Source organism: Lacerta agilis, chromosome Z (genome assembly GCF_009819535.1).
Source record: "Lacerta agilis isolate rLacAgi1 chromosome Z, rLacAgi1.pri, whole genome shotgun sequence".
NCBI classification, from domain to species: domain Eukaryota; kingdom Metazoa; phylum Chordata; class Lepidosauria; order Squamata; family Lacertidae; genus Lacerta; species Lacerta agilis.
The window spans coordinates 27,892,146-27,917,961 of NC_046331.1; the positions used below are offsets into that span (position 1 = coordinate 27,892,146).

Genomic DNA, 25,816 nt, shown 5'->3' on the forward strand with positions numbered 1-25,816 from the left:
GCCCCCAAATTAAATTTGATATTCGTTATGCTGCCATGACTCATTCCAACTTTCAAACTATTGTTTAAAAGCAAGGACCTTGTTTGTTGCATATATATTTTGCAGGTAGGCATGGTCCCTTATTAGATAACAGCCATTTCAAAGTAGGTCAACTGATCTCATGCACAGAATTAGTGCATCTCTCTCTCAAGCGCGCGCGCACACACACGCACACACACACACACACTGTGCGAAGAGCCTGGAGCAACTTTTCAAGCTGCCTCCTATAACAGATGAGTCAGAACAATAATTCGCTGCAGAAAAGTATCTTAACTAAATGCCAATTATTATAAATTAGAAAACCTCAAAGGTAGGAGTGTTGCTGACTTGCCACAGAGGTACCAAGATGCCCTCCCCCCCCCGCCTCCCACAGTTCTTCCTGTAATGATGATAAAAGTTTGCATTAAGTGAAGTAATCTAATGTTGAGTGCAGGAAGTTTGTTGATAATACTGGTCAAGGAAGCCTCCAAGCTCAATGGCAGCACACAAGCTTGTAGTGCAGGAGGTCGCAGGTTCAGTCCTTGGCTTCTCCCATTCAAAGGACCAAGTCACAGGGGATGTGAAAGACCTCTGCTCAGGACCGTTGCTCTATAGAGTTCCAAGGCGGGGTTCTCTCCCATCCCCACCTGGAGAAGCCCGGAATTGAACCTGTAAACTCCTGCCTGCAAAGTAGATACTCCACGACTGAGTTATACCCCTTCACCTTTTCCCATCTCTCTTCACTGCCCAGTATCTAAAACCTAAATTATCAGGGCAGAGGCCTGTCTTTTGCTTAGGATTCTTCCAATAAACACTATGTTGTTTAAATGATATACAGGTAACTTGCACTTTATGGAGGCGTTACTTTCCAGGGATGACGCCTATATGTAAAAGTGTGTATACTCAAATTACTCCCTTTGAACCACCCCAGTGCAAGCAATTTTAATGCAAGGCAGAGAGCTTTGCCTTCTCGGCTCTTGGAGGTTCTTGTGTGAGATCTTGCGGGACCATCTAAGATCTCATGAGAGACTCCCAGAGCCTGGTAAGCAAACTGCGTAAAGTTGAAATTGCACATGTTAAACACACGTAGGTTGCAGGTTATCTGTAATTGCAATTGCTTTAACCGTTATAAATTACAAGATATATGTTCCAGTGGTTGCATGTCGGAGACAGACAGGTGGCAACAAAGAATGGACCAAACCCTGACTTTGACCAGCTGCCTTCCACGTCTGCCAGTGCTCCTTAAGGGGCTTCAGAAGGGGTGGGAACCTGTGCCCCCCCAGATGCTGCTAAATTCTAGCGGCCACCAGCCCCAACCAGGAGGGCCAGTGGTCTGAGAAGATGGGAGTTGCATCTCCAGAAGTTGTTTGACTGCAACTCCCAACAGCTCCAGTTGGGATGGTCAATGGCCAGGGATGATGGGAGTATATTCTGCAGCATGGCACTAGCACAACCATAGTGCATTAGTGATGGATTTGTACCAGGCTGTCCACACATCATTCTGCTTTATTGGTTGTTCTATGATGGTCCCCCAACATTACTGCATCTAGAGCAGGACCCTTGCACTATGGCACAACAACAGCCCGGGACAAAACAACAACAACAACAACCCTTATTTGTGGTATTAAAAGTTACAGGATTTCAGGAGCAATTCATGGGACATACACTGGTGGGAAACAACACAATATATCCACCCCAAAACTTCTGCAGCTGCAAAGAGTCTTGAAAGCAGGAGTGCCCATAACTGCCTTGATACCATCACGAGCACAAAGCATCATGAGGACACACGAAAAAGGACTTCTGGAGGGGCTAAAAGATTAAAGGGAAGCATGACCCAGTTCTCCAGTCCACTGCTCTAAACTGCCCCACTGGCCGAATTAGGTGTCAGTCATCATATTAAATTCAAACTGTGGCCGATTCTCCAAAATAATCCTGGGAACTGTAGTTTAAGGGTGCTGAGGATCATAGCTCTGTTAGGTGCAAACTACAGTTCCCAAATTCTTTAGGGGTACCCATGTCCTTTAAATGCATGGTGTGTACAGAGCCTGTATCAAACTCAGGTAATAATAATAATAATAATAATAATAATAATAATAATAATAATAATAAACATTTCATTCATATTCTCAAAGCAAACAGTTTTCAGCAGATCCTCATAAACTTGCCCAGACAGCACCCTGTAGCCTCAGGGGCCTGGGAAATAAAGAAGTCATACTTTTAAGCTTCTCAGCTTAAGCAGAGTAAGCTGCAAAAATTATTGAACCCGTCTCGTATCGGCCCACAAGCTCATATTGGTTGCGGGGAATGAAAGAAGATATTAAAGTTGAATCAAGGTCTAATCTTCAGAGATTTATAAGGATAGGTTTCCAAATCCTGTAGAGAATAAGATACTTAAGAAGCCCTGCGGGGTGTTTCTCTGAACTAGGAAGATGCTTGCCAGTTTCCCAAAGTAAGGAAGGCTTCAATTTTGCCAAACCTGATTCCAGTCAGCTAAGAGCTATTTTACAGAAGGGACTGAGTCCCACATATGATTGTACCAGAAAATGTCTAATGGCCATTAGAATTTTGCAAATGAAATTTATGAAAAAGTTAGATCACTTAAGCACAAACTAGATGAGAAGGGGCGTCTTATCTCTTTACTCTGTGTAGATTTCCCTAACCTTACCACAAAGGCTGGGAATGAATCTTGACCTGCCAGGGAGACCAAGTTGACCCACAAGTCCGTTTTCTCCCAACCACAGCCACCCGCCCATTAGGGCTGTCCTATAAATCAATATATCGTCTGATATCGCGTTTTAGATCGAATCGTGATAACCATTTTTTTTAAAAAAAAAACAAAAACTTTGCAATTTATCGAACTGTATTGGCCCAAATATAAGCCGATCCCTTAAAATTCCACAGGCACTCACACTCGTAAATAGCAAATGTTCCGTTTTACCGTATGTCTATTTCAGCAGCAATACCATAAAAGCCAATTTTTGTAAGGTCGCGAACTGAAGCCGCACTTTAACATTTCATGGCTGGAATTGGGGGGGGAGGGAGGGAGTGCGGCTTATTTTAAGGCCAATACGGTATATTGTGTCTGTGCTATTACCAAATCACAACACTTGAAAAACCAGGAAGCTGATGCCTCTTCCTGTGTGTGCAGCCCTTGCTTGTAATTCCACCTCAGTCAGCTCTTCCCTGCCTCCTGCAGCAACATGTAAAAGGTAAAGGGACCCCTGACCATCAGGTCCAGTCGTGTCCAACTCTGGGGTTGCGGCGCTCATCTTGCTCTATAGGCCAAGGGAGCTGGCGTTTGTCCGCAGACAGCTTCCGGGTCATGTGGCCAGCATGACAAAGCTGCTTCTGGCAAACCAGAGCAGTGCACGGAAACGCCGTTTACCTTCCCGCTGGAGCGGTCCCTATTTATCTACTTGCACTTCGATGTGCTTTCGAACTGCTAGGTGGGCAGGAGCTGGGACCGAGCAACGGGAGCTCACCCCGTGGCAGGGATTCGAATTGATCAGCAAGCCCTAGACTCTGTGGTTTAACCCACAGCACCACCTGGGTCCCTGCAGCAACATGAAACACCTACAAATCACTACAGCAGGCTGACTAAAATATCACCCAGCAGATATCGCCAAGCAGAGCTTTGGGAACCAGTTAGCAGTCATTGTCAGACAACCTTCTCTCTGCCTGCTGCAGGAGAAGCAAATCGGTACAAATTGCAACAGAACCTTTGATATCTATGCTACTAATTACTTCTACAGATTTAATTTTAAAGAAAATGTGTTATTATTGGTACTGTGCAGTACTACTATAACAGAACAGTTGTAACAATATGTTAAGTAAAAATGTATTGGTTTTAGAGTTAGACCGATAAGTTGCAGTAGCCAGGACATTACTAGGTTCAAGCCTTATTTCAGATATTGTGATATACTGAAATATCGCAATGTTTAAATGGTGATATATTGTGATCCTGAAAACCAGATATTGCCCAGCCCTGCTGCCCATCAGCTGCCATTACTTATGATGTCACCTAATGGGAAGGAGGGAGAGGTTAAATCCTGCGTTGACTGTGTATGCCTGTTCCTAGGGCAGCCAAACTGAGCAGTTCTGCAGGATTCCCGGCAGACCCATTCCTGGGTGATTAAAGGAGCAGTTTGCATCACACACCCCTGCTAAAATGAAGGGGAATAAATTTCTTTTTAGTAGCACCTTGCAAAATTCAGTTTTGGCCCGGAAGCCCAATCCCCATAAGGATCTGGCCCATGGAACCAAAAGGATGCCCTGCCCCTGGTGTAGGGGGGGCACATGAGCAGTTGCCCCGGGCGCAAAATGGTTAGGGGGGCACAGAATTTCAGCAGCCAGTACTGCCTCAGTACAGCTTCCGTTGCTGGACTCCATTGAAAACGATCCCTCCAAATGAACCAGGAAGTGACCTGTCCAGACAATCTCTACAGCCACTGAAGTAAGCCCCTGCAGTGTGAGGGAATCAAGACTCTCTGGGCAGCTGGGAAGATGGCAATTCCTGCTCAGGCACCACCCCTCAGACTGCAAATGCAATGTAGTGACTAGCAGTGGCCCAAATAACATTTGGTAAGGTGGGTGGGGCTGGCAAAACGCAGCTCATCTGTTCTGTTTAACAGGTTCGCCTAACAGGTAGAGATCACAACCGAGCAGGCAGAGGCAGCCTCTCTCACAAAGCTGATTCCATCAGGCTCGGCTGTTCCATCCCAGCAATGCAACACTCTAATAAAAGAATGTTAGGGAATTAATATGCATTGGTTTAACTCTCTGATGACCTCCTGTCATTGAAACAGCCCATGAGGGGGAGCTTGTGGGCTACCCTCACAAAGACTTCCACCACCATGCCCAGCAGCTAACCCTCCCAACATATTCACAGCAGAGTCTGAATGGCACGATTTGAAGGAATGGAGGTGCGGTCACGAGGCATGTGGCCCCATGGCCTTCCATGTCCTTTCCACATGTGGCTGGGATCATCTCTTTTGTATTAATGGGAGCCTAGGTCTGAGGGGTGGATCAACAACATGGCAGGTTCAAAAAACCAAGGCAGAACCAAGGAGGCAGCATGCACACCCTAGAGCAGGCCTACCTGTGTAAAACTAACAATGCTACCCAAACTCAAAAATGGTTCGAAGGCCAAATCTAATAGGTTTCAAAATGAGCAGGTCTGTACCAAGCATGGGTCTCTGGGTCTCTCACTCTCTCTCTCTCTCTCTCTCTCATGCAAAAAAAATTATTACAGGATCCTGGGGAGGTGGCAAACATTCAGCTGAGTATATACTGTGGGTTTTGGCAAACAGTGAGACAATTATGTTTTCCAAGGGGCAAGTTTGCCCATTCCTATGTAAAACATACAAATCTCCTGGAACTGTATCACTTCAGGACGCAAGGTAGGAGCAGGGTTATATTATTAAATCAGTGGTAGACAGCCTGGCACCCTCCACATGACGTCAGATTACAACTCCCATCAGCCCCAGCCAGCATAGTTACTGGTCTGGGATTATGAAAACTGTAGTCCATCAAGATCTGGAGGGCTCCAGGTTGGCTATCCCAGGGCCGGCCCACTCATGAGGCAAGGTGAGGTGACCACAGAGGCAGCAGAATCCAATGTTCCTGGTGTAGGTCTTCACACATCCTTTCTTCTCTGGCAGAGAGGGCAGCACCGTTTTGTGGTACTCCTCAGGTGCCAAAATGTATTTGGCCAGTCCTGGTCATCCTTGTACTAAATGCTCCCTCACATGGAAAACAAAACAAAACAAAACCCTGCCTTTGAAAAACTAGTCTTTCCTTTCTTTCCTAGCATTATAGTTTTCTTGGCTCCAAACGTCTGAGCATCTGATCCCCAACTTGTTTTCGAAACTGACATAATCCAAAGAATAGTTGTACACTGACTGCCTTCAAAACAGTAAAGAAAGTAGCAGTCTTACTACGTAGAATGGACACTCCAACCCGATCACCTCACTTCCCTGCTCTTAAGAGAGATTTTTCTGGCACTACTAGTCGGACAACATCTCTGAGCTTTGAGACTCGCATTCCACTCCTTTCATTTCAATTTTGACCTGGCTGAATAACATTGCCAATGCATGGAGCAGAACCAGCGCTGATCCCTCACCTGCAACCACCTCAAGCCGTTCCTTCCCAATCCTCTCCTCCTGAGCAGACCAGGCACACTTTGTGGAAACTCAGAAGCCAGTTAATACTGATGGCATTCAGTTCCTCCTCAGGTGACAGGTGACATTCTGTGAGTTACCTATCAAATAAACCATCTTTTCTGGCAATAGCATATTGCAAACATGAAATATGCCTTCAAATGGGTATAGATAGAAAGTGGTGTCCAAACAGGTTGCCATCCTGAGGGATGGGAGTTAAGGCAAGGATGGAGGACAAATTTTCTTCTGAGTCATCTTTCCAGGGTCACATACCAATTGTGGGCAGGGGCACTATTACTAGTGTGGTCTAAAGAAGACAGACGGACAGGACAGCTTAGTCAGTAAAGCATGAGACTCTTAATCTCAGAGTTGTCGGTTTGAGCCCCATGTTGGGCAAAATATTCCTGCATTGCAAGGGGTTGGACAAGATGAGCCACATGATCATATACTTGTGAATGGGCTGGGCTTTGGAGTTCTGGTAGATGAGAAGCACACACTTCACTCACCACACTAAGGAGACTAAGGGGGAAAGAGGGTAGAGTGATAAGTGTTAGTTTCGGCTTTGTGCCACAAGCTAGTGTCTATATGCAATGTATCAGGGCCAGCCCTACCATTAGATGGAGTGAGATGGTTGCCTAAGGCAGCTGATTTCTGGGCTCGTGAAAAGGCAGCAGATTGTTAGTTCTTTGAATTGCTGTTGTATTTTTAACTCCCCAAGAGGAGGACTTGTGGATTTTCCACCTCAGCCAAGAAAATGATTTGGCTGGCCTTGGGCACTACACACCTTGAGCTGGGGGCATGGTTGGCGCCATTTGCCATTGCTTCTCTGCTCTAGACAGCAAAATGTTTTGGGTTGGTCCTGAGGTGTCACAAGTGTAGCTGCAATGAGATTCTATTGTTGTTATTAACATAGGAAGCTGCCTTATAATGCATATTATGAGCAATAATAAGATAAATTAGGAACACAGAAGCTGCCTAATACTGAGTCAGACTATTGGTCCATTGAGCTCAGTGGCCTACTGTCTACATGGACTGGCAGCAGCTCTCCAGGGTTTTAGGCAGCCCTACCTGAAGATGCCAGGGATTGAAGCTAGAGCCTTCTACATGCAAAGCAGCTGCTCTAGCACTGAGCTACAGCCCTCTTCCCAGTAATAATATTGTGTGTACTATCAATAAGTAAAACTTACAAAATAGGAAAAACACTCATAAATGAAGGCTGTGATTCTAAGCACACATATTAGGAAGGAAATCTCAATGAATACATTGGGACATATTTCTTGATCGTGCTGTAAGTTCCTTATGACAGTAGGGAAACATCTACAATATATGACTAGGCCTGATATATAAACCATGGTTTGTGCTAAAAGTGTTTTGATATATTGAGTCTATAGCACTGACAAGATTTCTGTTCAAATGCTCTCTTTCAGATAAGCAGAAACTAGATTCAGGATGACCTTTACTACTTCTGTAATGAGAGAGCATTCATCTTCAGTTTTTAGAATGTCAAAAAAATGTTCAACTCTGGCATTTTAAGCTCCAGTGACAAAGGCCAACCAGAAATATTGATTTTCTATAAATCTCTCTCTCTCTCTCTCTCTCTCTCTCTCTCTCTCTCTCTCTCTCTCTCTCTTGTGATGGGCGCAGAGATCAGAATGCGACAAAAGGGTTGGGGGAGCAGAAAGTTTCAAATTCATAGAATTTTTATACACCCAGGTGACCGGGTGAGGATTGTCCCAGACACAACAGAAGAGCATAAACAAAGAACTCTCCAAGACAACACTTCATTTTATTTTTTTTTTTTTTTTTTTTTTTTTTTTAATTTTATAAATCTTTATTGCTCTTTAAAAATATTCTTACATATCTCACATGTGTGAATAAGTATATACAAAAAAGGAAAAACAAACACAATCAAAACTTACGTGCATCTACATTCAATATCTAAAAAAGAGAAGAGAAAAGAAAAGGAAAAAAGGGAAAGAAAAGGAAAAAGAAAAGAGGGGAAGGGAAGAGGAAAAAAAAAAGGGAAAGAAGAAAAAGAGAGAAAGGAGACCAAAGGCATAGTAAGGAGTCTCCAGTTGACATTACATAATTAAACTTCAAAAGATATACTTCCACTGCTTTAACAACGCTTCATTTTAAGTAAATTACCTTGTTATAGCTGTCATTTATACATATTCCACAATTTTTACAGATCTTCCAATCATCGCTTTATTAGCTTTAATTCCTTTCCTTATTCTAAGCACAACCAGTATCTTCTGTTCGTATCTTGCTTCTCCAAATATTCATTTATATATTTCCATTCGTTTTTAATTGTTTCTTTTGAGATACCTCTGATGTAATTCGTCAGCTTCGCAAGCTCCAGATACTCTACTATTTTACTGAGCCATTCATCTTTTGATGGTAACTGATCTCCTTTCCAATATTTAGCCACCAGCGTTCTTGCGGCGGTTATTACATATAAAAAAATATTTATTCTGTCTCTTGGTACTTCGTTAGTGATTATTCCCAATAGATATAGCTCTGGTTTTTTGCAATACGATGTTTTGATCAGCTTTTGCACCTCTTTGTGGATCAAATTCCAAAATTCTTTAATTTTGGGACAGGTCCACCAGATATGGAACAACGTCCCAGTCTGGTTTCTACATCTCCAACACTTGTTGTTATTGGATTTACTTATCTTGGCTGTTTTTTCTGGTGTTAAATACCATCTATGGTGTACCTTCATAAGGTTTTCTTTTATTTGATAAGAGGCGGTGAATTTGATATTTTTTGTCCAAAATTGGTTCCATTTGTCACTCTCTATTTCATGCCCGATATCTTTTTCCCATTTTATCATATTACTATTTTTTATATCTGAAGTCCTCTGTTCGCCTTTTAGTAATCTATATATTTTGGATAATATTTTTTGTTTACAAACAATTATTTCATCTATTCTTGTTTCTTTTTCCCCGAAACCTCTATTTTTTACATCTTTTTGGAATGTTGCTCTCAATTGAAGATATTCTAGCCAACTTATGTTTAAGAATCTTAAATCTGTATAATTTTTTAATTTCGGGTTTTCTTTCTGTTCTTCCACTAATTCCTTGTATATAGGCCATCTCCTTTTAGTCGTATTCTTAAAAGTTGAGGTGGCCTCCACCGGTGAGATACACCAGGGTGTTTTTTGCATTATTTTGATTTTAATTCTTTCCCAGACTTCAATCAGGGCTTTTCTTACCAGATGGTTATTGAACCTTCTATGCATTTTTAGTTTCTCGTAAAAAAGGTACCCGTGCCAGCCGTAGAGCTTGTCCCAGCCTTCCAATTCTAATGTTTCTTTGTTTTCTAATGTAATCCAATCCTTAATCCAGATCCACCCTGCAGCATCATAGTAAGTTAATAGATCCGGAACCCCGAAGCCGCCTACTTCCTGTTCACTTAACATAATTTCTTGTTTTATTCTCGCTTTTTTCCCCTGCCAAATAAAGTCTGCCAGATCTTTTTGGCAATTCTTTAGATACTTCGTCCCAATGATCACCGGTGCTATCTGAAAGAGGAATAGGATTTTTGGGAGTATCATCATTTTTATCATTGATACCCGTCCTAATAAAGATAACTTTAATTTCTGCCATTTTTTAAGTGATTCTTTGACATCTTTCCAAAGTCTGACGTAATTATTCTTAAATAAATTTGTATTGTTGTTGGATATCCACAAACCTAAATATTTGGCTTTAGTTTCGATTTTTAATCCCGTTACTTCTTCTAATCTTTTTTTCTCCATTTCCCCCATATTTTTTGTTAATAATTTGGATTTTTCTTTGTTTAGCTTGAAGCCTGAATTCTTCCCAAATTCGTTAATTTTCTCTAATGCTTCTTGCAAACTTTCTGTCGGGGATTCCACTGTAATAATTACGTCATCTGCGTATGCTTTCACTTTATAATTATAATTTCCCACTTTTATTCCTTCAATTTTCTTGTCTTCTCTTAATGTGTTTAGGAGAATTTCTAGTGTTATAATAAATAACAGTGGGGAGAGGGGGCAACCTTGCCTAACGCCTCTCTCGATTTCAAAACCTTCCGACAGCTCATTGTTTATGATTAATCTTGCATGTTGTTTGTTATAAATACTCTTAATTCCATTCAAGAATTTCTCTCCAACTTTCCACTTCTCCAAATTTTTCACCATAAATTTCCAGGAAATGCTGTCGAAGGCTTTTTCGGCGTCCACCAGTAACATTGCGATTTTTTTGCTAGGGTTTAGTTCTGCATATTCCCATAAATTGATTATTGTTCTGGTGTTGTCTTTAATTTGTCTCTCGGGGAGGAAACCCGCTTGGTCTTTACCTATCACTCTTTTTAATAATCTCTTTAATCTATTTGCCAGCACCCCGGTAAAGATTTTATAGTCTATATTTAATAGCGATATCGGTCTGAAATTTTTTGTTAATTTCAGATCCGCACCTTGCTTAGGGATCAAAGTTATCAAGGCATCTTGCCAAGAATTAGGGATTCTCTTTTTTTGCAGAATCTCATCTAATATAACCTTTAGCTTTGGTGTTACTATCTCTTTGAATCTTTTGTAGTATATTACTGGAATTCCATCCGGGCCAGGGGATTTTCCTGTTTCCATTTTATTTATTACATCCTCAATCTCTTCTGTTCTAATTTCGGCATTTAACATACTATATTCCTCATCTTTAATTTCTGGCAATTCTTTCCCATTTAGGTAATCTTGCATTTCCCTTTCTTCCTCCCCCTTATCTTGATATAAATTTTTATAATATCTCCAGAATTTTGCCTTAATTTGTTCCGGGTCTGTTAACTCCGCCTCTCCATCCATTATTTTGTTTATCACCCTATTAGCTTGTCTTTCTTTGGCTAGCCATGATAACATTCTCCCTGGTTTATTTGCCTGTTCAAAATATCTTTGTTTTGTCCAGAGAATCCTCCTTTCTACCTCTTTATTTATCATGTCCGAAAGATGAGATTGTAGGTTCCTGATACTCGATCTTAATTCTTCACTCTTCGGGTTTTTAACCAACTCCAATTCCTTATCTCTTATTTGCTTATTCATTCCTATAAAATTATTGTTCTTCTCCTTCCTAATTTCCTTCATCTGTTGGATCCCAAATCCCCTCATATACGCTTTACTGGTGTCCCAGATTACCATATTATCCGTTGTTTGATTTTCATTTAGTACAAAAAATTCCTTTAGTGTCTCTTTTGCTTTATTTACTCTTGCCTCATCCCTCCAACACTTCATTTTAAGGGTGCAGGAAAACTAAACTTATTTTAGTAGCCATAGAAACACACCTGCTGCATTTTGTTTCAGACTTGTCTCCAAGACTGAGATGGGGAAACAGGTTTTGTGTTTTTAGGAGCTGTCTGAGCACTGACTGGCTGGTACCTGTGATGCCACAAACCCATTCCTCCAACCTAGAGCAAATAGTATGTGTGTGTGTGTATGTGTGTGTGTGTGTGTGTTTTAAAAGTTGCCAAATGATCTTCAAGAAAAAGGCAGACACCTAATGCATGGAGGGAAGGTTCAACAGTAACAATGATTAAATCAGCGTTGAAGTTGGTGTCAGCTTTGTCAATGGCAAAGATGGGGAAGGGTTAAAAGCTCCTTGTTTTCTGTACGTTTTTGTACACAGCATAAATGAAAGAGTTCCAAGTGCCCTAGACTAGTTCCAGGTTAATGAGCCAGAGGCATAAACTGTACCTACCACATTGCCACATTGCCAGGTGCAATGCAGGCAAGCCAGATCCTATTTATCTGAATGGGATTAGTGTACTAAGGAATGCCATTTTCATACGTCCCATACATTAAACATTGTATGCAATGCTTAGAGCAGATCCATTAAAATTCATGAGCATGACCAGGTTCATTAATTTCAATAGTTCTACTTGGAGCAGAACTTAGTTGCAAACAACCCTATGTTATGAACATCACCAAAGTGTGTATCTCTCTAGGGTCATCAGTGCTGGCGATGAAGGGCCTTCTGTTTGATAACTGGGATTAGATATTACCATTGCAATGCAGAAACATGCCACAGATTGTAATATTAGCTCTGTCTGGGTCTCACACTTCATTCTTTTTAATTGATTTTTAATTTCAAGTAACAGAACATACCCATACAAGGAGAACAGAGCTTATTAGTTGTATGCCATTTGAGGTTAGGCATTGCTATGCTTCTTTCTTGACCTTATAAAGAGTTTTATGGGGTATCCGAGGCCTCTTGCTTGCATGAATAAAATTCAGTATTATTTTTTGCCAATTATTCACATTATAGACAGGTATGCTTGTTGGCAGTGTTATTTTTCTAGAAAAAGAGGTGCTGGAACTCACCATGAACACCTCTCCTGTTCTCTTAGAATGGCAATGGCGCCCACATAAGAGGTGCCAGAACTGAGTTATAGTGAGTTCCATTTTTAAAAAAAAGCCCTGCTGTTGGTAAGACTTAGAATAAGTAAAGAAGGTGCAGAAATTGCATCGTTTTTGTTGTAGAAACTATGCCCAACCATGATACTGTTAGCTTTGACCAATTTTTGAGCTTAGTTGTTAAATATTTTAGCAAGTGAGAAAAGTTCAATTTCTCTAGTTAAGACAGATTATTTGGTACATTCTCTCTCAGGTATTTAAAGTAAGCACTACAGAGTTTCAGGCCAGTTGTTTTGTGCCAATGCAGTTGTTGGTTTGGCAGGTTGTGTATCAATTCAGATTTAGTGAAGCTATCAGTGAACCCAAATATCTTGCGGGTGGCGCTGTGGGTTAAATCACAGAGCCTAGGGCTTTCCGATCAGAAGGTCGGTGGTTCGAATCCCCACGATGGGGTGAGCTCCCGTTGCTCGGTCCCTGCTCCTGCCAACCTAGCAGTTTGAAAGCACGTCAAAGTGCAAGTAGATAAATAGGTACCGCTCCGGTAGCAAGGTAAACGGCATTTCCGTGTGCTGCTCTGGTTTGCCAAAAGCGGCTTAGTCATGCTGGCCACATGACCCAGAAGTTGTATGCCGGCTCCCTCAGCCAATAAAGCGAGATGAGCACCGCAACCCCAGAGTCGTCCGCGACTGGACCTAATGGTCAGGGGTCCCTTTACCTTTACCTATAGCAAGTTGGTGCATAATAGCAAGTAACAAGGTTTCAGGATCAGAAAGGAATAGTGCAACATCATCTGTGAACATACTGATAATATGGGTTATCCAAATAATTCAAAAACATTTTGCATCATTTTCTGCTTTCAGTGGCAAAGCTAAGGGTTTCATGGTCAGGGCAAAAAGCAGGGGAGGCAGTCAGCAGCCTTGCTTCATGCCCAGGTCAATGGGAAATGTTGAATGGCATTCCCCATTCATTAAAACTTGGACCACTGACCCATAGTATAAATTATAAAGCATATCAACCCAGGATGCACTAATACAAAAGTAATGTGGAATTTCAAAGAGATATTGCCAGTCTAAACAATCAAATGCCTTGACTGTATCCAGCATCATCAGAACAGTAGGTTATGGACTTCAGGAAATTGTATTGAGAACTCCTCTAATAGGAAGGCTATGGATCTTTAACTTATGAATCTGACTTGATCATGGTGGACATAGTTGGGTAAAATTTCTGAATGCCTACTGGCCAGTATGCCTGTAAATAATTTAGCATCCACATCAATAAATGAAATAGGTATTTATGATTCAACTTGTTTGAGGTCTTTTTGTGGTTTGGGTATAACTGTGATAACTGAGGTACGGCTTCTTATATCTTTAAAGTTCAAGTACATTAAGAGCTATGAATGAAAACAAGCAAGAGCTGCAGCAAAATGTCAGGCCCTCCACGTGTTCTTATTTTCCAGGGACAGCCCTGGATTTACAGAAGCCATCCCAGTTTCTGATTTGATCCCAGAATGTCCCACTTTTCCTTACAACGTCCCTATTTTCATCAGAGAAATGTTGGAGGGTATGAAATGGTACAGTGCACACTGCACCTGTTTCAGGGTCCCAGCCCACCAGACATGCCTTATTCCAGGATAATCCATCTCATTCTATCTCCTTTGTTTTTCATCCCCGCTTAGAGTCAGCGAGCCATCATTCTGCAGTCACTGCAAACAGTAGGGCTTTTCACTGAGCCTGCTGCTATTTCCTTTTTATGGTGCTTGAATGGTGCCAATTTGACCTCACACAGATCCACAACCAGAGAATGATTTTTCTGTTAATATATACAGTATGATACACAAGCTGCATTTACGCCCAATTGCTCAGTCAGAGAGCAAGCTGACTCCCTCCTTCCAGTGGCAAAGACAATGGGATATAAATGCCAAATGTTAGGTTCTGAAATATCTACAACAGGTTTTGTTTCATGCCCAGCTTGTACAGAGAGAGATTACAGATGGACAGAACAAAAAAAAAATCATTCCAGTAGCACCTTAGAGACCAACTAAGTTTGTTATTGGTATGAGCTTTTGTGTGCATGCACACTTCTTCAGATGGACAGGTTCAACATACCAAGATGTTAAGAAAGGCTGCAGACTAGCCCAGTAGCACAGTATCTGTCTAGCATGCAAAAAAAAAAGATCCCCGGTTCAATCCCCAGCAGCTCTGGGTAGATCTATGGGGGGAAACACTCTCCGTGAAGGCCTGGAGAGCCACTGCCAATCAGCGCGGACGATATTGAGCTAAATGGTCCAAGGATCTGACTCAAAATAAGCCAGCTCCCTATGTCCCCATGAGATCCATATTTAGCACAAATGTCAACTCTACGCATGCTTTCTTCTCTCAAGTGCTCTGTGTAATTTTTCAATGACACAAGAATTCAGTGCAATAAGATGATTCAGCTGCCAAGAATTACCCGGGGGGGGGGGAATGGGTGGGCAATGTGAAGTAGGAGTGGGAAAGGATGGCTTGGGCAGGAGCAAGAGAACTGCTGGTGAGGTAACTAAACAGTACCTTCCCCTGGCCTCTGGGAACAACTGAAGTCACATCCACACACTGAAAGCAGGTGTTTTACAGGTATGGCACAGATGTCACCAAAGTCTGTGGCTTTCCCCAGTCACCAGCTTCCATGATTTCCCTTTCTCCAGATGGAGTGGGCTGCTACCCGAAAGGCCAATTGTGGAGGACGGAAAAACCCATGCATCCATCTTTGGGATGCATCTGACAAATCCACCGAATGCAGTTGCAGGGAGTTACCCTGCCTGACAGCCAGAGTTGACATGCCTCCTTCTTTGCAACATCGGGACAGCCCCAAAAGCTGATTTGGCACAACGCACCTACACAAGTTGTTGCTGTTGTTGTTGTTGTTGTTGTTGTTGTTGTTGTTGTTGTTGTTGTTGTTGTTTTAAAAAAATCATGTTTAGCATACAAAACATAATTTCCTTTGGAATCAGCAGAAACTATCATTCCACAGTATACTGAGTACTTGCCCCCTGATTTTAACTAATAGCCACAGCAGAGTTATCTGGTTTGCATGCCAAAGGTCTCAGCTTCAATTCCTGGCATCGCCTGGTAGGGCTGGGGAAAGCCCCCCCCCCCCCAAATCTAAAAATTTTGGCGAGCCACTGCCAGTCAGTTCACACATTACACTAAACCAAACCATGGTTTAACCTGAACAAGAGAGCATGCTGGCTCCCAGGATGCCGATCACAGCCACTTCGCTCCTCCCTGGCTGTTCTGCTACTGAGCTAAGAGAAATGGCTGACTTGGCGTGATGTGAAAACCAGGCCAAGCGAGTAGAGTAGGAAACTAGCTTAGATGGACCAAGGGTCTGACTCAATAAAAGGCAGGTTCCTTTGATCTTATGAACAGTAGCAATTCTGAAAAAGCAGATTTGGATAAAATTGTTCAGATCAGTCAGAATCCAATTATCTTCATTGGTGGTTGCATTAAAAGGAAACTGTTGTGCCAGCAAAACTTTTAGATGTAGTTAGCAAATCACAAAGCCCTGCAGCCAACCCTGAATGGACTGCACCATGAGCAATCTTTAAACATTGTGCTACTGCAAGTAATTGTAAATTTCATCATACTCTCCCGGTTCCGCCTTCTACATCTAGATGAAAATTGGCCCTATTGTTTTTTAGTATCGGAATATACTATAAACCAAAAAAAAAAGCCACCTTCAAAGATATAAGGATTGTTTTCTTTCTGGTAACTATTTTGGATTCAATGTTAATGAACTAGTGTATCTTGAAGGTCTATAGCAGCCTTTCCCAATCTGGTGCCCCCTTGATGTTGATGAACTATAATTCCAATCAGCCCTGGCCAGCACGGCCAACGCCTTGCAGAGAGCAGATTGAAGAAAGCTAGTCTGTGTTATGCTCATTTCTTTCATGTTGTTCTTACTGTCCTGCCTTTCCTTGTTAGTGAAAACACTGTGTTGCTTTTATCATAGTCCAAAGTCCACCGATCATGGAGATAACATAACACATACAAATTATCCATTTCACAGGAAAAGATATTTCAAGTTGTTCCAGGGAAACAAATGGAACTTCCTCTGTACCAAATATTATGTTCCCTAAAGTTATTTCCCAAAGGTGTGTCCAGACACAAATCCAGAAGGGGGTCATAGAACATGTTCAACTCCTTTTTTGGGGGGGGGGCAGAAAGGAAATAGCTCAGTGGTAGAGCATCTGATTTGCATGCAGAAGATCCCAGGTTCAACCCCCAGCATCTCCAGGTACGGCTGGGAGAGACCAATGTTTGAAACCCAAGAGAGCCAGGGATTATGAGAGCTGGAGTATAACAAATGGATTCGATTCCCCGTCACCTATGAAGTCCACCAGGTGACAATGGACCACTTGCTCTCTCTTAGCATAACCTACCTCACAGGTAGGAGTGTGCATGCACACGAAAGCTCATACCAAGAACTAACTTAGTTGGTCTCTAAGGTGCTACAGGAAGGAACTTTTAATTTTATTTTGTTTTGACTATGGCAGACCAACACGGCTACCTACCTGTAACTACCTCACAGGGTTATTGGGAGAAATCAAATGGGCAAAATGGAGAACCATGCATGCCATCTTGAGCTCCTTGGAGGAAAAGTAGGATATAAATGTTTCTATAATAACAATTCCCACTGTCAACAGCTTACTATATCTTGTTAGCATATCAACATAAACAGACGCTATCTTCCCTATTACACCCTATGATCTGGCTGAGACAGAATTTGCTTTTTCCCTAGGCAAACAGCAGACAGTTGTGTTTACCAAGGCCTGTGGGCTTCTCACTCCCCCTCATGTCTGTGGGAGGCGAATTGTTTCCAATACAAATGTGCACATGGACTCAGCTCCTCTTTACCACACACACACACAACCCCTGGAATAAAGCTGTGTTTGTGAAAATATATTTTGTGTCAAGTCACCAATGAAAACTAGAAACTGAACTGGTTGTAAGCGGATTGCAGTTTATCACAGAACTGTAGCGTTGGAATGGAAGGGTCATATAATCCAACCACCTGCAATGCAGGAATCACAGCTCTTAAATACTATTTATTCTGTGACCACTCAGCAGTTATGAATGGACCGATCATTTAGATGGGATAGCTCGGTTGGATACAGCTCAGTGCTGGTAACACCAGGGTTGCAGGTTAGATCCCCATACAGGACAATGCGTATTCCTGCATTGCAGGGGCTGGACTAGATGATCCAGGGTTTCTTCCAACTCTATGGTTCTATGAATCCTACTGATACCTCACTGGGAATTAAGTCCCATGGAATTCAATGGTCCTTAAATTCAAAGAAGACTCAGGGACAATTTCCAACAAGCAAAGCACCATAGACCAAGGCCATAAGTGTAGAATTTGACAGGGAGATGAGCCACCAACCCGAGGGGGCACTGTTGAACATTGTGCCCCCTAAAGTTAGCAAGTGATTAATCTTGGGAAGCAGGGTGAGCCTCATTGGTTAACACAGCTGTGTTCTAATCAGTAACCTCCCCCACCCCCCACAAGGGGTGCCAACTTGAATAAAATATAGTTGGGAGGGGGCAGGTAAGGCCTGCCCCATATGACCAATCACACACCATTTGAATGGCAATGACCATCAACTTGGGGGGCAGCCCCCTCAAATATTTTAGGGGGGCAATGGACCTCGGCCCCCAAGTAGTTGGCTCCTATGCCCCCCCCAATAAAAAGACAAATTGATAAAATGATGCTGGACAAGGAAACTGATAAGAGTGGGAAATGAAAGCAACTGCCATTTTGGCCAAGTTTGTCCTTACCTCGGAGGGGAATGCATTTGCTAAGCGTAACGCGTGAAAAATGAGCCACGGAAGAAGCGGGGTTGGGGACCAAAATAGTAAAGTCGTAAACCAATTCCCCATAACCCTCCTAGTGACCCCAGTGCCCTTCGACGGGGCGGGAAGAAAAACCATCATTTACCTGCAACGGGGGGTCGCTGCTCCAGATGACGTGCTGGCACCCCGGGGTGGTCTCAAAGGGGGAGGGCGCACGAGGCAAGCAGTTGGGCGGGTCCAGGAGCTGCACGCGTTTCCCGCCGGGGCTGCTGTAAGTCCGGACGCGTTCGTAGACCACGCTGCCTCCGCTGTGGCAGCCGTCCTGGGGGCAGGGCACCGGGTCTGGGCACTGCAGGGGCATCGGCAGCGGCGCGGGGCGGTTCTGCCGCGCGCGGGGCAGCGTGGCTGGGAGAGGAACCGGGCACGTCTGCTGGGGCAGCGGCCGGGACACCGACGGCGGGCCGCACGGCTCGTAACAGGGCCTGGCGGTCACCACCGGCGGCTGGGGCGGGCACGTCTGCGGGGGCAGCGGCCTGGGCAGCGTCGGCTGGCCGCAAGGATCGAAGCAAGGACGGGAAGGGACCGGCGGTGGCGGCACGTAGCAGGGGGCCGGCGCGGGCGGCACGTAGGAGGGAGCCGGCGCGGGCGGCACGTAGCAAGGGGCCGGCGGGGTGTAGGAGGGCTGCAGCGGCCGCATGCACGGCGGCAGCGTCGTCGCCTGGGTTTGTTGCTGGATGCCGTACATGGCTGGCTCTGGCTGGAGGACCGTCGAGGGAAGCTGGCGGGCTGGCACTGGCCGGGCAGGTGCGCCGGGCGTGGGGTTAGCAGGATGGGCCGCCCTCGCCGCTGGGGACACGCCTGCCGCGCCGTCGCGGCTCAGCTCACCTGAGTCCGCTCCGCCCCGGGCACAGGGCCAGACCGCCAGGAGGGAAACGGGCAGGGAGCCAGGATCCCAGGTGCCAAAGCAAGCACCCGCCCGGGCAACGCTCTTGTTGCCTCCGCGCCAGGCGAGAGGGGACTTTGGCCCTGTTGGAGGCAGCTGGAAGCGCGGCTACAAAAGCCGACAGGCGCTTCCACCCCGCCTCTCCCCACACGTTTCTTCCCTTTCCTTTAATACGGTTTTATTTAGAGTTACCTTGGTTTCTTACAAATCAATAAATTACTTCTTTCGTTCGTTCTCTCTTGGCAAAGGATCCGTTCTTTTTAACAACAACAACAACACTTTCATGCCTTTTACGCTCCCACCCACTTGGCAAAAATCTGCCCTGTGTATAGCAGGGCGCCACCATCTTCCTCCAGGCGAAGGTCAACGGTGCAGCTGTCCTGCACTCGCCACTATCATTTGGGCCGCTCCTCTTCCCCAGTCTAGATGGGTGGGAGGGTGCCGCTTCATTTGAAAAGCAAAAAAGCTTCTGGTGCAAACCTAAAAGCAATTTTGCGCATCGCATGGCATGTAATACTGTTCTTCCCGTATAAGGACTGCTTAAGCTTAGCTGTCGGTTGAGTTCATTTGGGATTAGTTCCAAGCATAGGAGCCAACTCCAAGGGGCCAAGGTCCCTTCGCCTCCCCCAATAAAATATTTGAGGGGGCCTCTCCCCCTGCAAAAATTGGTGAGCATTGCCACTCAAATAGTGTCTAAAATTCTATTATTCTAAGCCTTCTGAGTAGTATCTTGTGGCAATGAATTCTGTATGGGTTTCCCATGGGCATCTGCTTTGTGAACAGGACTTCATGGACCATTAACCTTATTCAGCAGACTGAATATTCTTAATTCTTCCAAGTTACTTTGCTATGAGTTACATATTTTTATTTCTATATTACATTTCTAGCCTTTCCTTCCTTTCAAAGGAGCCCAAGGTGGCAAACATCAAAAAGTTGTCGTTTAGTCGTGTCTGACTCTTCGTGACCCCATGGACCAGAGCACGCCAGGCACTCCTGTCTTCCACTGCCTCCCGCAGTTTGGTCAGACTCATGTTGGTAGCTTCGAGAACACTTTCCAACCATCTCATCCTCTGTCGTCCCCTTCTCCTTGTGCCCTCAATCTTTCCCAACATCAGGGTCTTTTCCAGGGAGTCTTCTCTTCTCATGAGGTGGCCAAAGTATTGGAGCCTCAGCTTTAGGATCTGTCCTTCCAGTGAGCATTCAGGACTGATTTCCTTAAGAATGGATAGGTTTGATCTTCTTGCAGTCCATGGGACTCTCAAGAGTCTCCTCCAGCTTTAACTTTTTAAGATGCTATCTAGGTTTGTCATTGCTTTTCTCCCAAGAAGCAGGCGTCTTCTAATTTCGTGACTGCTGTCACCATCTGCAGTGATCATGGAGCCCAAGAAAGTAAAATTTCTCACTGCCTCCATTTCTTCCCCTTCTATTTGCCAGTAGGTGATGGGACGAGTGGCCATGATCTTAGACCATATTTTGCGCTCTCCTCTTTCACCCTCATTAAAAGGTTCTTTAATTCCTCCTCACTTTCTGCCATCAAGGTTGTGTCAAAAAGTTAAAACAATGCAATTCGAAATAATAAAAAGACACTTTTAAAACATTAAAAAACCAGCTGAAAACAATTCAAAACATTTAGAACAGTTAAATAAATTTACAAGCAATCACATGCCCTCACAGTTGCTAATTTCAAGGTTGCCATGATTAGTATCTTTCAGCCATCAACTGTCTGGGTAAACAGGACTGGAGTTTCACTTTTACTGAAAGTCGAAAGTGATGATCAAGACATTAGCACCTCATCAGGGAAGCACTCCACAGATGGAATTACCACCGAGAAGGCCCTGTCAAGGGGGAGCACCTCTGTATAGCACAGGAACATGGAAAATAAAGTTCACTAGATTATTTGGGGTCAGCCAAATGCCCAATAAACAGGTCATTTGGTAGAATGCCTACTTTCCAGATCACACTCAGCACTGGTCAGGGGTACTGTGTCCAATTCTGGGTGCTACATTTTAAGAGGGGCATTGATGAATGGGAGCATGTCCAGAGAAGGCCAAACAGGGTCTGGAAACCACTTCCCAGGAAGAACAATGGAAAGGCTTGGAATATTTATCCTAGAGAAGAGAAGGTTAAGGGAGGAGACATGCTAGTGGCCCTCAGATAATCTGAAGAGAAGACTTGTTCACTGTTCCTCAAGAGGATATATCTAGAACAGGGGTGGCCAACTCCCAAGAGACTGCAATCTACTCAGTTAAAAACTGGCATGCTCTACCCCCCTTTTGGGGTTCGGGTCAAAGTTGTTGGAGTTTTTTTCAGGGAGGAGGTAAAATGTTGAGCTATTTTTAGGGGAGCCACAGTTGTTCAGCTTCTTTGGGGGGAGCCAATGATCTACCAGTGATCTACCGCAGACGTCCAGTGATCTACCGGTAGATCGAAGCAAACTTTCTTAGGAAATGGTGGGTTCGCCTTTGCTGGAAATATTTTGAGCAGAGGTTGGCTGGCCCACCTGTCAGGGATGCTGTAGAGCACCTTTCCTCAACCTTGGGTCCCCAGATGTTTTTGGCCTACAACTCCCATCATCCCTAGGTAGCAGGACCAGTGGTCAGGGATGATGGGAATTGTAGGCCGAAAACATCTGGGGACCCAAGGTTGAGAAAGGCTGCTGTAGAGGAATTCTGCACTGCAGGTCCAGCACTGAGCAGTGGGTTGAACTAGATTACCTTCGAGGTACCTCCTGACTCTAAAATTCTGTGATTCTTACTGATACAGTGGTACCTTTGGTTACGAACTTAATTCGTTCTGGAGGTCCATTCTTAACCTGAAACCGTTTTTAACCTGAGGTACCACTTTAGCTAATAGGGCCTCCCACTGCTGATGCGCTGCCTGCGCGCGATTTCTGTTCTCATCCTGAGGTAAAGTTCTTAACCTGAGGTACTGCTTCTGGGTTAGTGGAGTCTGTAACCTGAAGCATTTGTAACCCAAGGTTACCACTGTAGTGCCTCTTTCTTGGCAAGTCCACTGGCCCTGATCCTGTTGGCATGGGGACACTGAATTTGCTGTTAGAAGGAGTGATGCAAAACAGAGAGAACCACTTGCACTGGATTTATGCCAGGAAATAAGAGGTGCTCAATCTTTTTTAAAAAAGCAAATGAGCAAACCCGACCCGCCCCCAAGTGCAGCAGGACCGGCTTACCACATTTTGAAAGCACTGAAGTAGTGCCCATTGCCATCTAAAGAGCCGCCCCTCCCCGCCCCCACAAGCATTAAGATCATACCCTAAAATTACATACCTAAACCAATTATTACTATTGTATATTTCCCCCGAATTTTTTGCAAGAGGCAGACAATGGCTCCTGCCTCATGTCAGCTTTTAACGACAGCTGTTAAAATGTGCTTGTTGAGGGCAGAATAACGCCAGTCTCGCCTCTAGCAAGCTTTTTTGTCTCGGTAACATAATAACCATATCTGTACTGTAATTTATCAGCATGCAATGGCTGCACTGTTATTATATCCCCATAGACGATCTTGAAGCAGGCAATGCAAATTAGTTATAGTATTCATTAAAGCCACACGAGAGCAATCCCATAATAAGTGTGTATCCTTTTCATATGCAGTTTACCAGAGACTGCTAGAGAAATGTTATTTGGCAAGGTAAGGATGGTGTGAACGGCGTGGCTATAGTGTTACGTTACGCAATATGTCAAGTGTGAGGGACCTCAGGCCCTCCAGGTGTTGCTGAACTACAACTCCCATTGTTCCCATTAGCCATGCTTGCTAGAGCTGACGGGAGTTATAGCCTCAGGGGGCGCCGCAGGGGGCGCCACAACTGTGATGTAGAATGGAAGGTGAGAGGCAGGGGAGGGGGGACAAACTTTGGCATCGCACAGGGCAATGCTGACATTTGAGACCCCAAGCAGAAGATGCCAGGTTCAATCCCTGCTGGCACCTCCATATGGCCAATAAAATTCACCGACATCTTGGCGTGACTTTCTCCTGATGTACACATTTTCATGTGCAGTTTTGCCTAACATTTTTTCGAAGCAATATTTTCTAATATAATTGATTTTTGAATGATATTTTTTCCATTAACACATGCATTTTTCTGCACATGTTTTTTACCCTATCACATGCTGTTCTCTACACATTCCTTGGCTGGAGAACTGCATTGCAAAATCAGAGATGTGCCTGCTTCGAATGACAGCTCTGTTTTGGTTTGCATGTTGCTTTGTGCGAATCAGGTAGGGTTGTACTAAATGCAAGTACAAAAGGAAATTTCAGCAGATGCAGCTGTCCCAATATAATTTGAAGCAGACCCATATAATTTGTACCCCACCCTTCTGGTGCTGATCCTCTAATCCAGGCATGTCCAACAGGTAGATCATGGCCATTAGATCACTGGACATCTGTGATAGATCACTGGCTCCCCCCAAAGAAGCTCAACAACTTTGCCTCCCCTAAAGAAAGCTCAACAAATTTGACCCTAACCCCTAAAAAGGGCCTCCCTCCCTCCAAAGATAAGCTCAACAACTTTGACCTGAACTTCCCCAAAAGGGGGTAGATCACTGCCAGTCTTTAACTCTGTGAGAAGATCTCAATCTCATGAGAGTTGGCCACCCCTGGTCTAATCCATGTGTGGGGAACCTTTGACCATCCAGATGTTGCTGAACTACAACTCCCATCAGCCCCAGCCAGAATGTCCAATGACCAGGGATTATGGAAGCTCACGTCTGGATGGCCCAAGATTACCCACAGCTGCTCTAGAAAGTCTTGCTAGACCCTTCAGACGCCAGTTCATCTATTTTCCTCTTCCTCACAATGCCACCTGCAGCTGTGAGCTTCACCCTAGTGCATCACAGCTAGGTCACTCAAATTTGTAGGGAAGACCGTTCTCTGAGCTTCCCATGCAAATGCATTTCACCTGGGCTCGCAGGAACAGGGCACTTTTTTAAAACAAAAAACAAACAAAAAAAATTTTTTTGAGTAGGAGAGATCATATCCAGCCAACACCCTTTAATTGGCAAAGAATTTTGTGCAAGATCAGCACCTCAACGCCACAAGCTGTTGTAAGGAGAGGACAGGATTTTTGTTTAAGAGAGTTCTCACACATGGGAAAATTTTTACAACCCTACCAAAGCCTTTAAGGCATCTGACTCTTTTGTGTTGTTATTTTTTTCACTTTTCTCAAAGACAAAAAATATCACAAATGCATTGAGTGAAGCTTTTCCTAACATGGAGAGGCAACAACAGTAATGCTTCACCTCCTGAAATTCTGTCTGGACTGTGGTTCCCAAAGGCAAAAGTGGCAATCCTAAAACCAGGCAATGAGCTTCTGTGCCAACAAGCAAGTGGAAAATATATTAAGAGCCTGCAGCCTGCTTATTATACCCAACTGCAGTCATCACTTGCAGAAATCAAAGGGGCAAAAAACAGGCACACCAACACACTAATCATCAGTAGTAATAATGGTTCTGGGTGTTTTGAGCCAATTACAACTCTGCCTAACTGGAACCTATTCATAGCCAGACATTATCTTGCCTTCAAGATACCAGCTTTGGGGAGGAACATGCAAAAACCAAACATATTTTATTTATCTTTCATCATTCAACCTGCAGTACACAAAATTTGTCATTTCCCTCCCACCCCCCCACCCCCAGTAGGATGTGAGTTGGAGGAGGAGTTAGCAGCCAGCAGCATTTCTATTTAGGTGATTGCAGCCCCTGCCAGCTCATGACCAGGACTTGTAAACAGAGGTGTTGGTGAGGGAATTTTGAGGGGAAGGCCCTGAACACTGTATCTCAGTATATGTAGGACCAAGATTCATGTGAACGGCAAGTGAGCTGTTGCAGTTACCTGTGTCACAGTTGTCTTCCTGCTTGGGAATGTGTAAAACTACACCTGCAGCAAAGGCAACATCGGGGGGGGGGGGGTGAGTGCCTTGGCACCCACAAAATTTCTACTGTGGCTGCTCAGCAGGGCGACCCAACATGTCACGCGTGTGACGTCATATGGACTCCAGAGAAATGGGTTGGGGCCTGGATGGGTGCGCACATGCAAGGCCAGGGGGATGGGTGCCTGCACAGATAGCCCAATGACAGCTGCCACAATTTCAGTCTCGGGGAGCAGAGCAGAGGAGAGGTCAGAGTGACACAAGGAGCCACATCCAGTGGGGAGGAGACCCTGCTGAGGTCAGAGTAACGCAAAGCCACCCTAGGGCTGTTGGCTGCAGTCAGAAAAGTCGCACTAGCGAGGCAGCAGCTCTTAAAGGCTTCGGCATTCAAAGCGGCCGTAAGGCACCAGAGATGGGTGACAACTGGGCAGCTCTGAATCTTCTCCTGCCTCTGATTCTTGCCCCCTGGCTGGTACAAATCGCTGACCCCCTCTCGCGAGTCAGACTCCAGCCTCTGTTCCCTGAGTGCGACCTGCCAGTAATCTGATGGAGAAGCAGTGCCAGTTTCCTGCAAGATCTCACCAAAATTGTAAGAGATCTCACCAAAATCTAATGAGTTCTTGTGTA

General features: G+C 44.3%; 1 protein-coding gene across 1 annotated transcript in view; it reads right to left on the bottom strand.

Moving 5' to 3' along the window:
- Window positions 1-19,409, bottom strand: part of POF1B (POF1B actin binding protein) — a 45,342-nt gene extending 25,933 nt beyond the window's left edge. Inside the window, exon 1 of the mRNA XM_033137542.1 lies at window positions 18,511-19,409. Coding sequence (XP_032993433.1) covers window positions 18,511-19,110 — 600 coding nt within the window. The 5' untranslated portion in view covers window positions 19,111-19,409. The remainder of the gene's footprint in view (window positions 1-18,510) is intronic.
- Window positions 19,410-25,816: the final 6,407 nt, after the last annotated feature.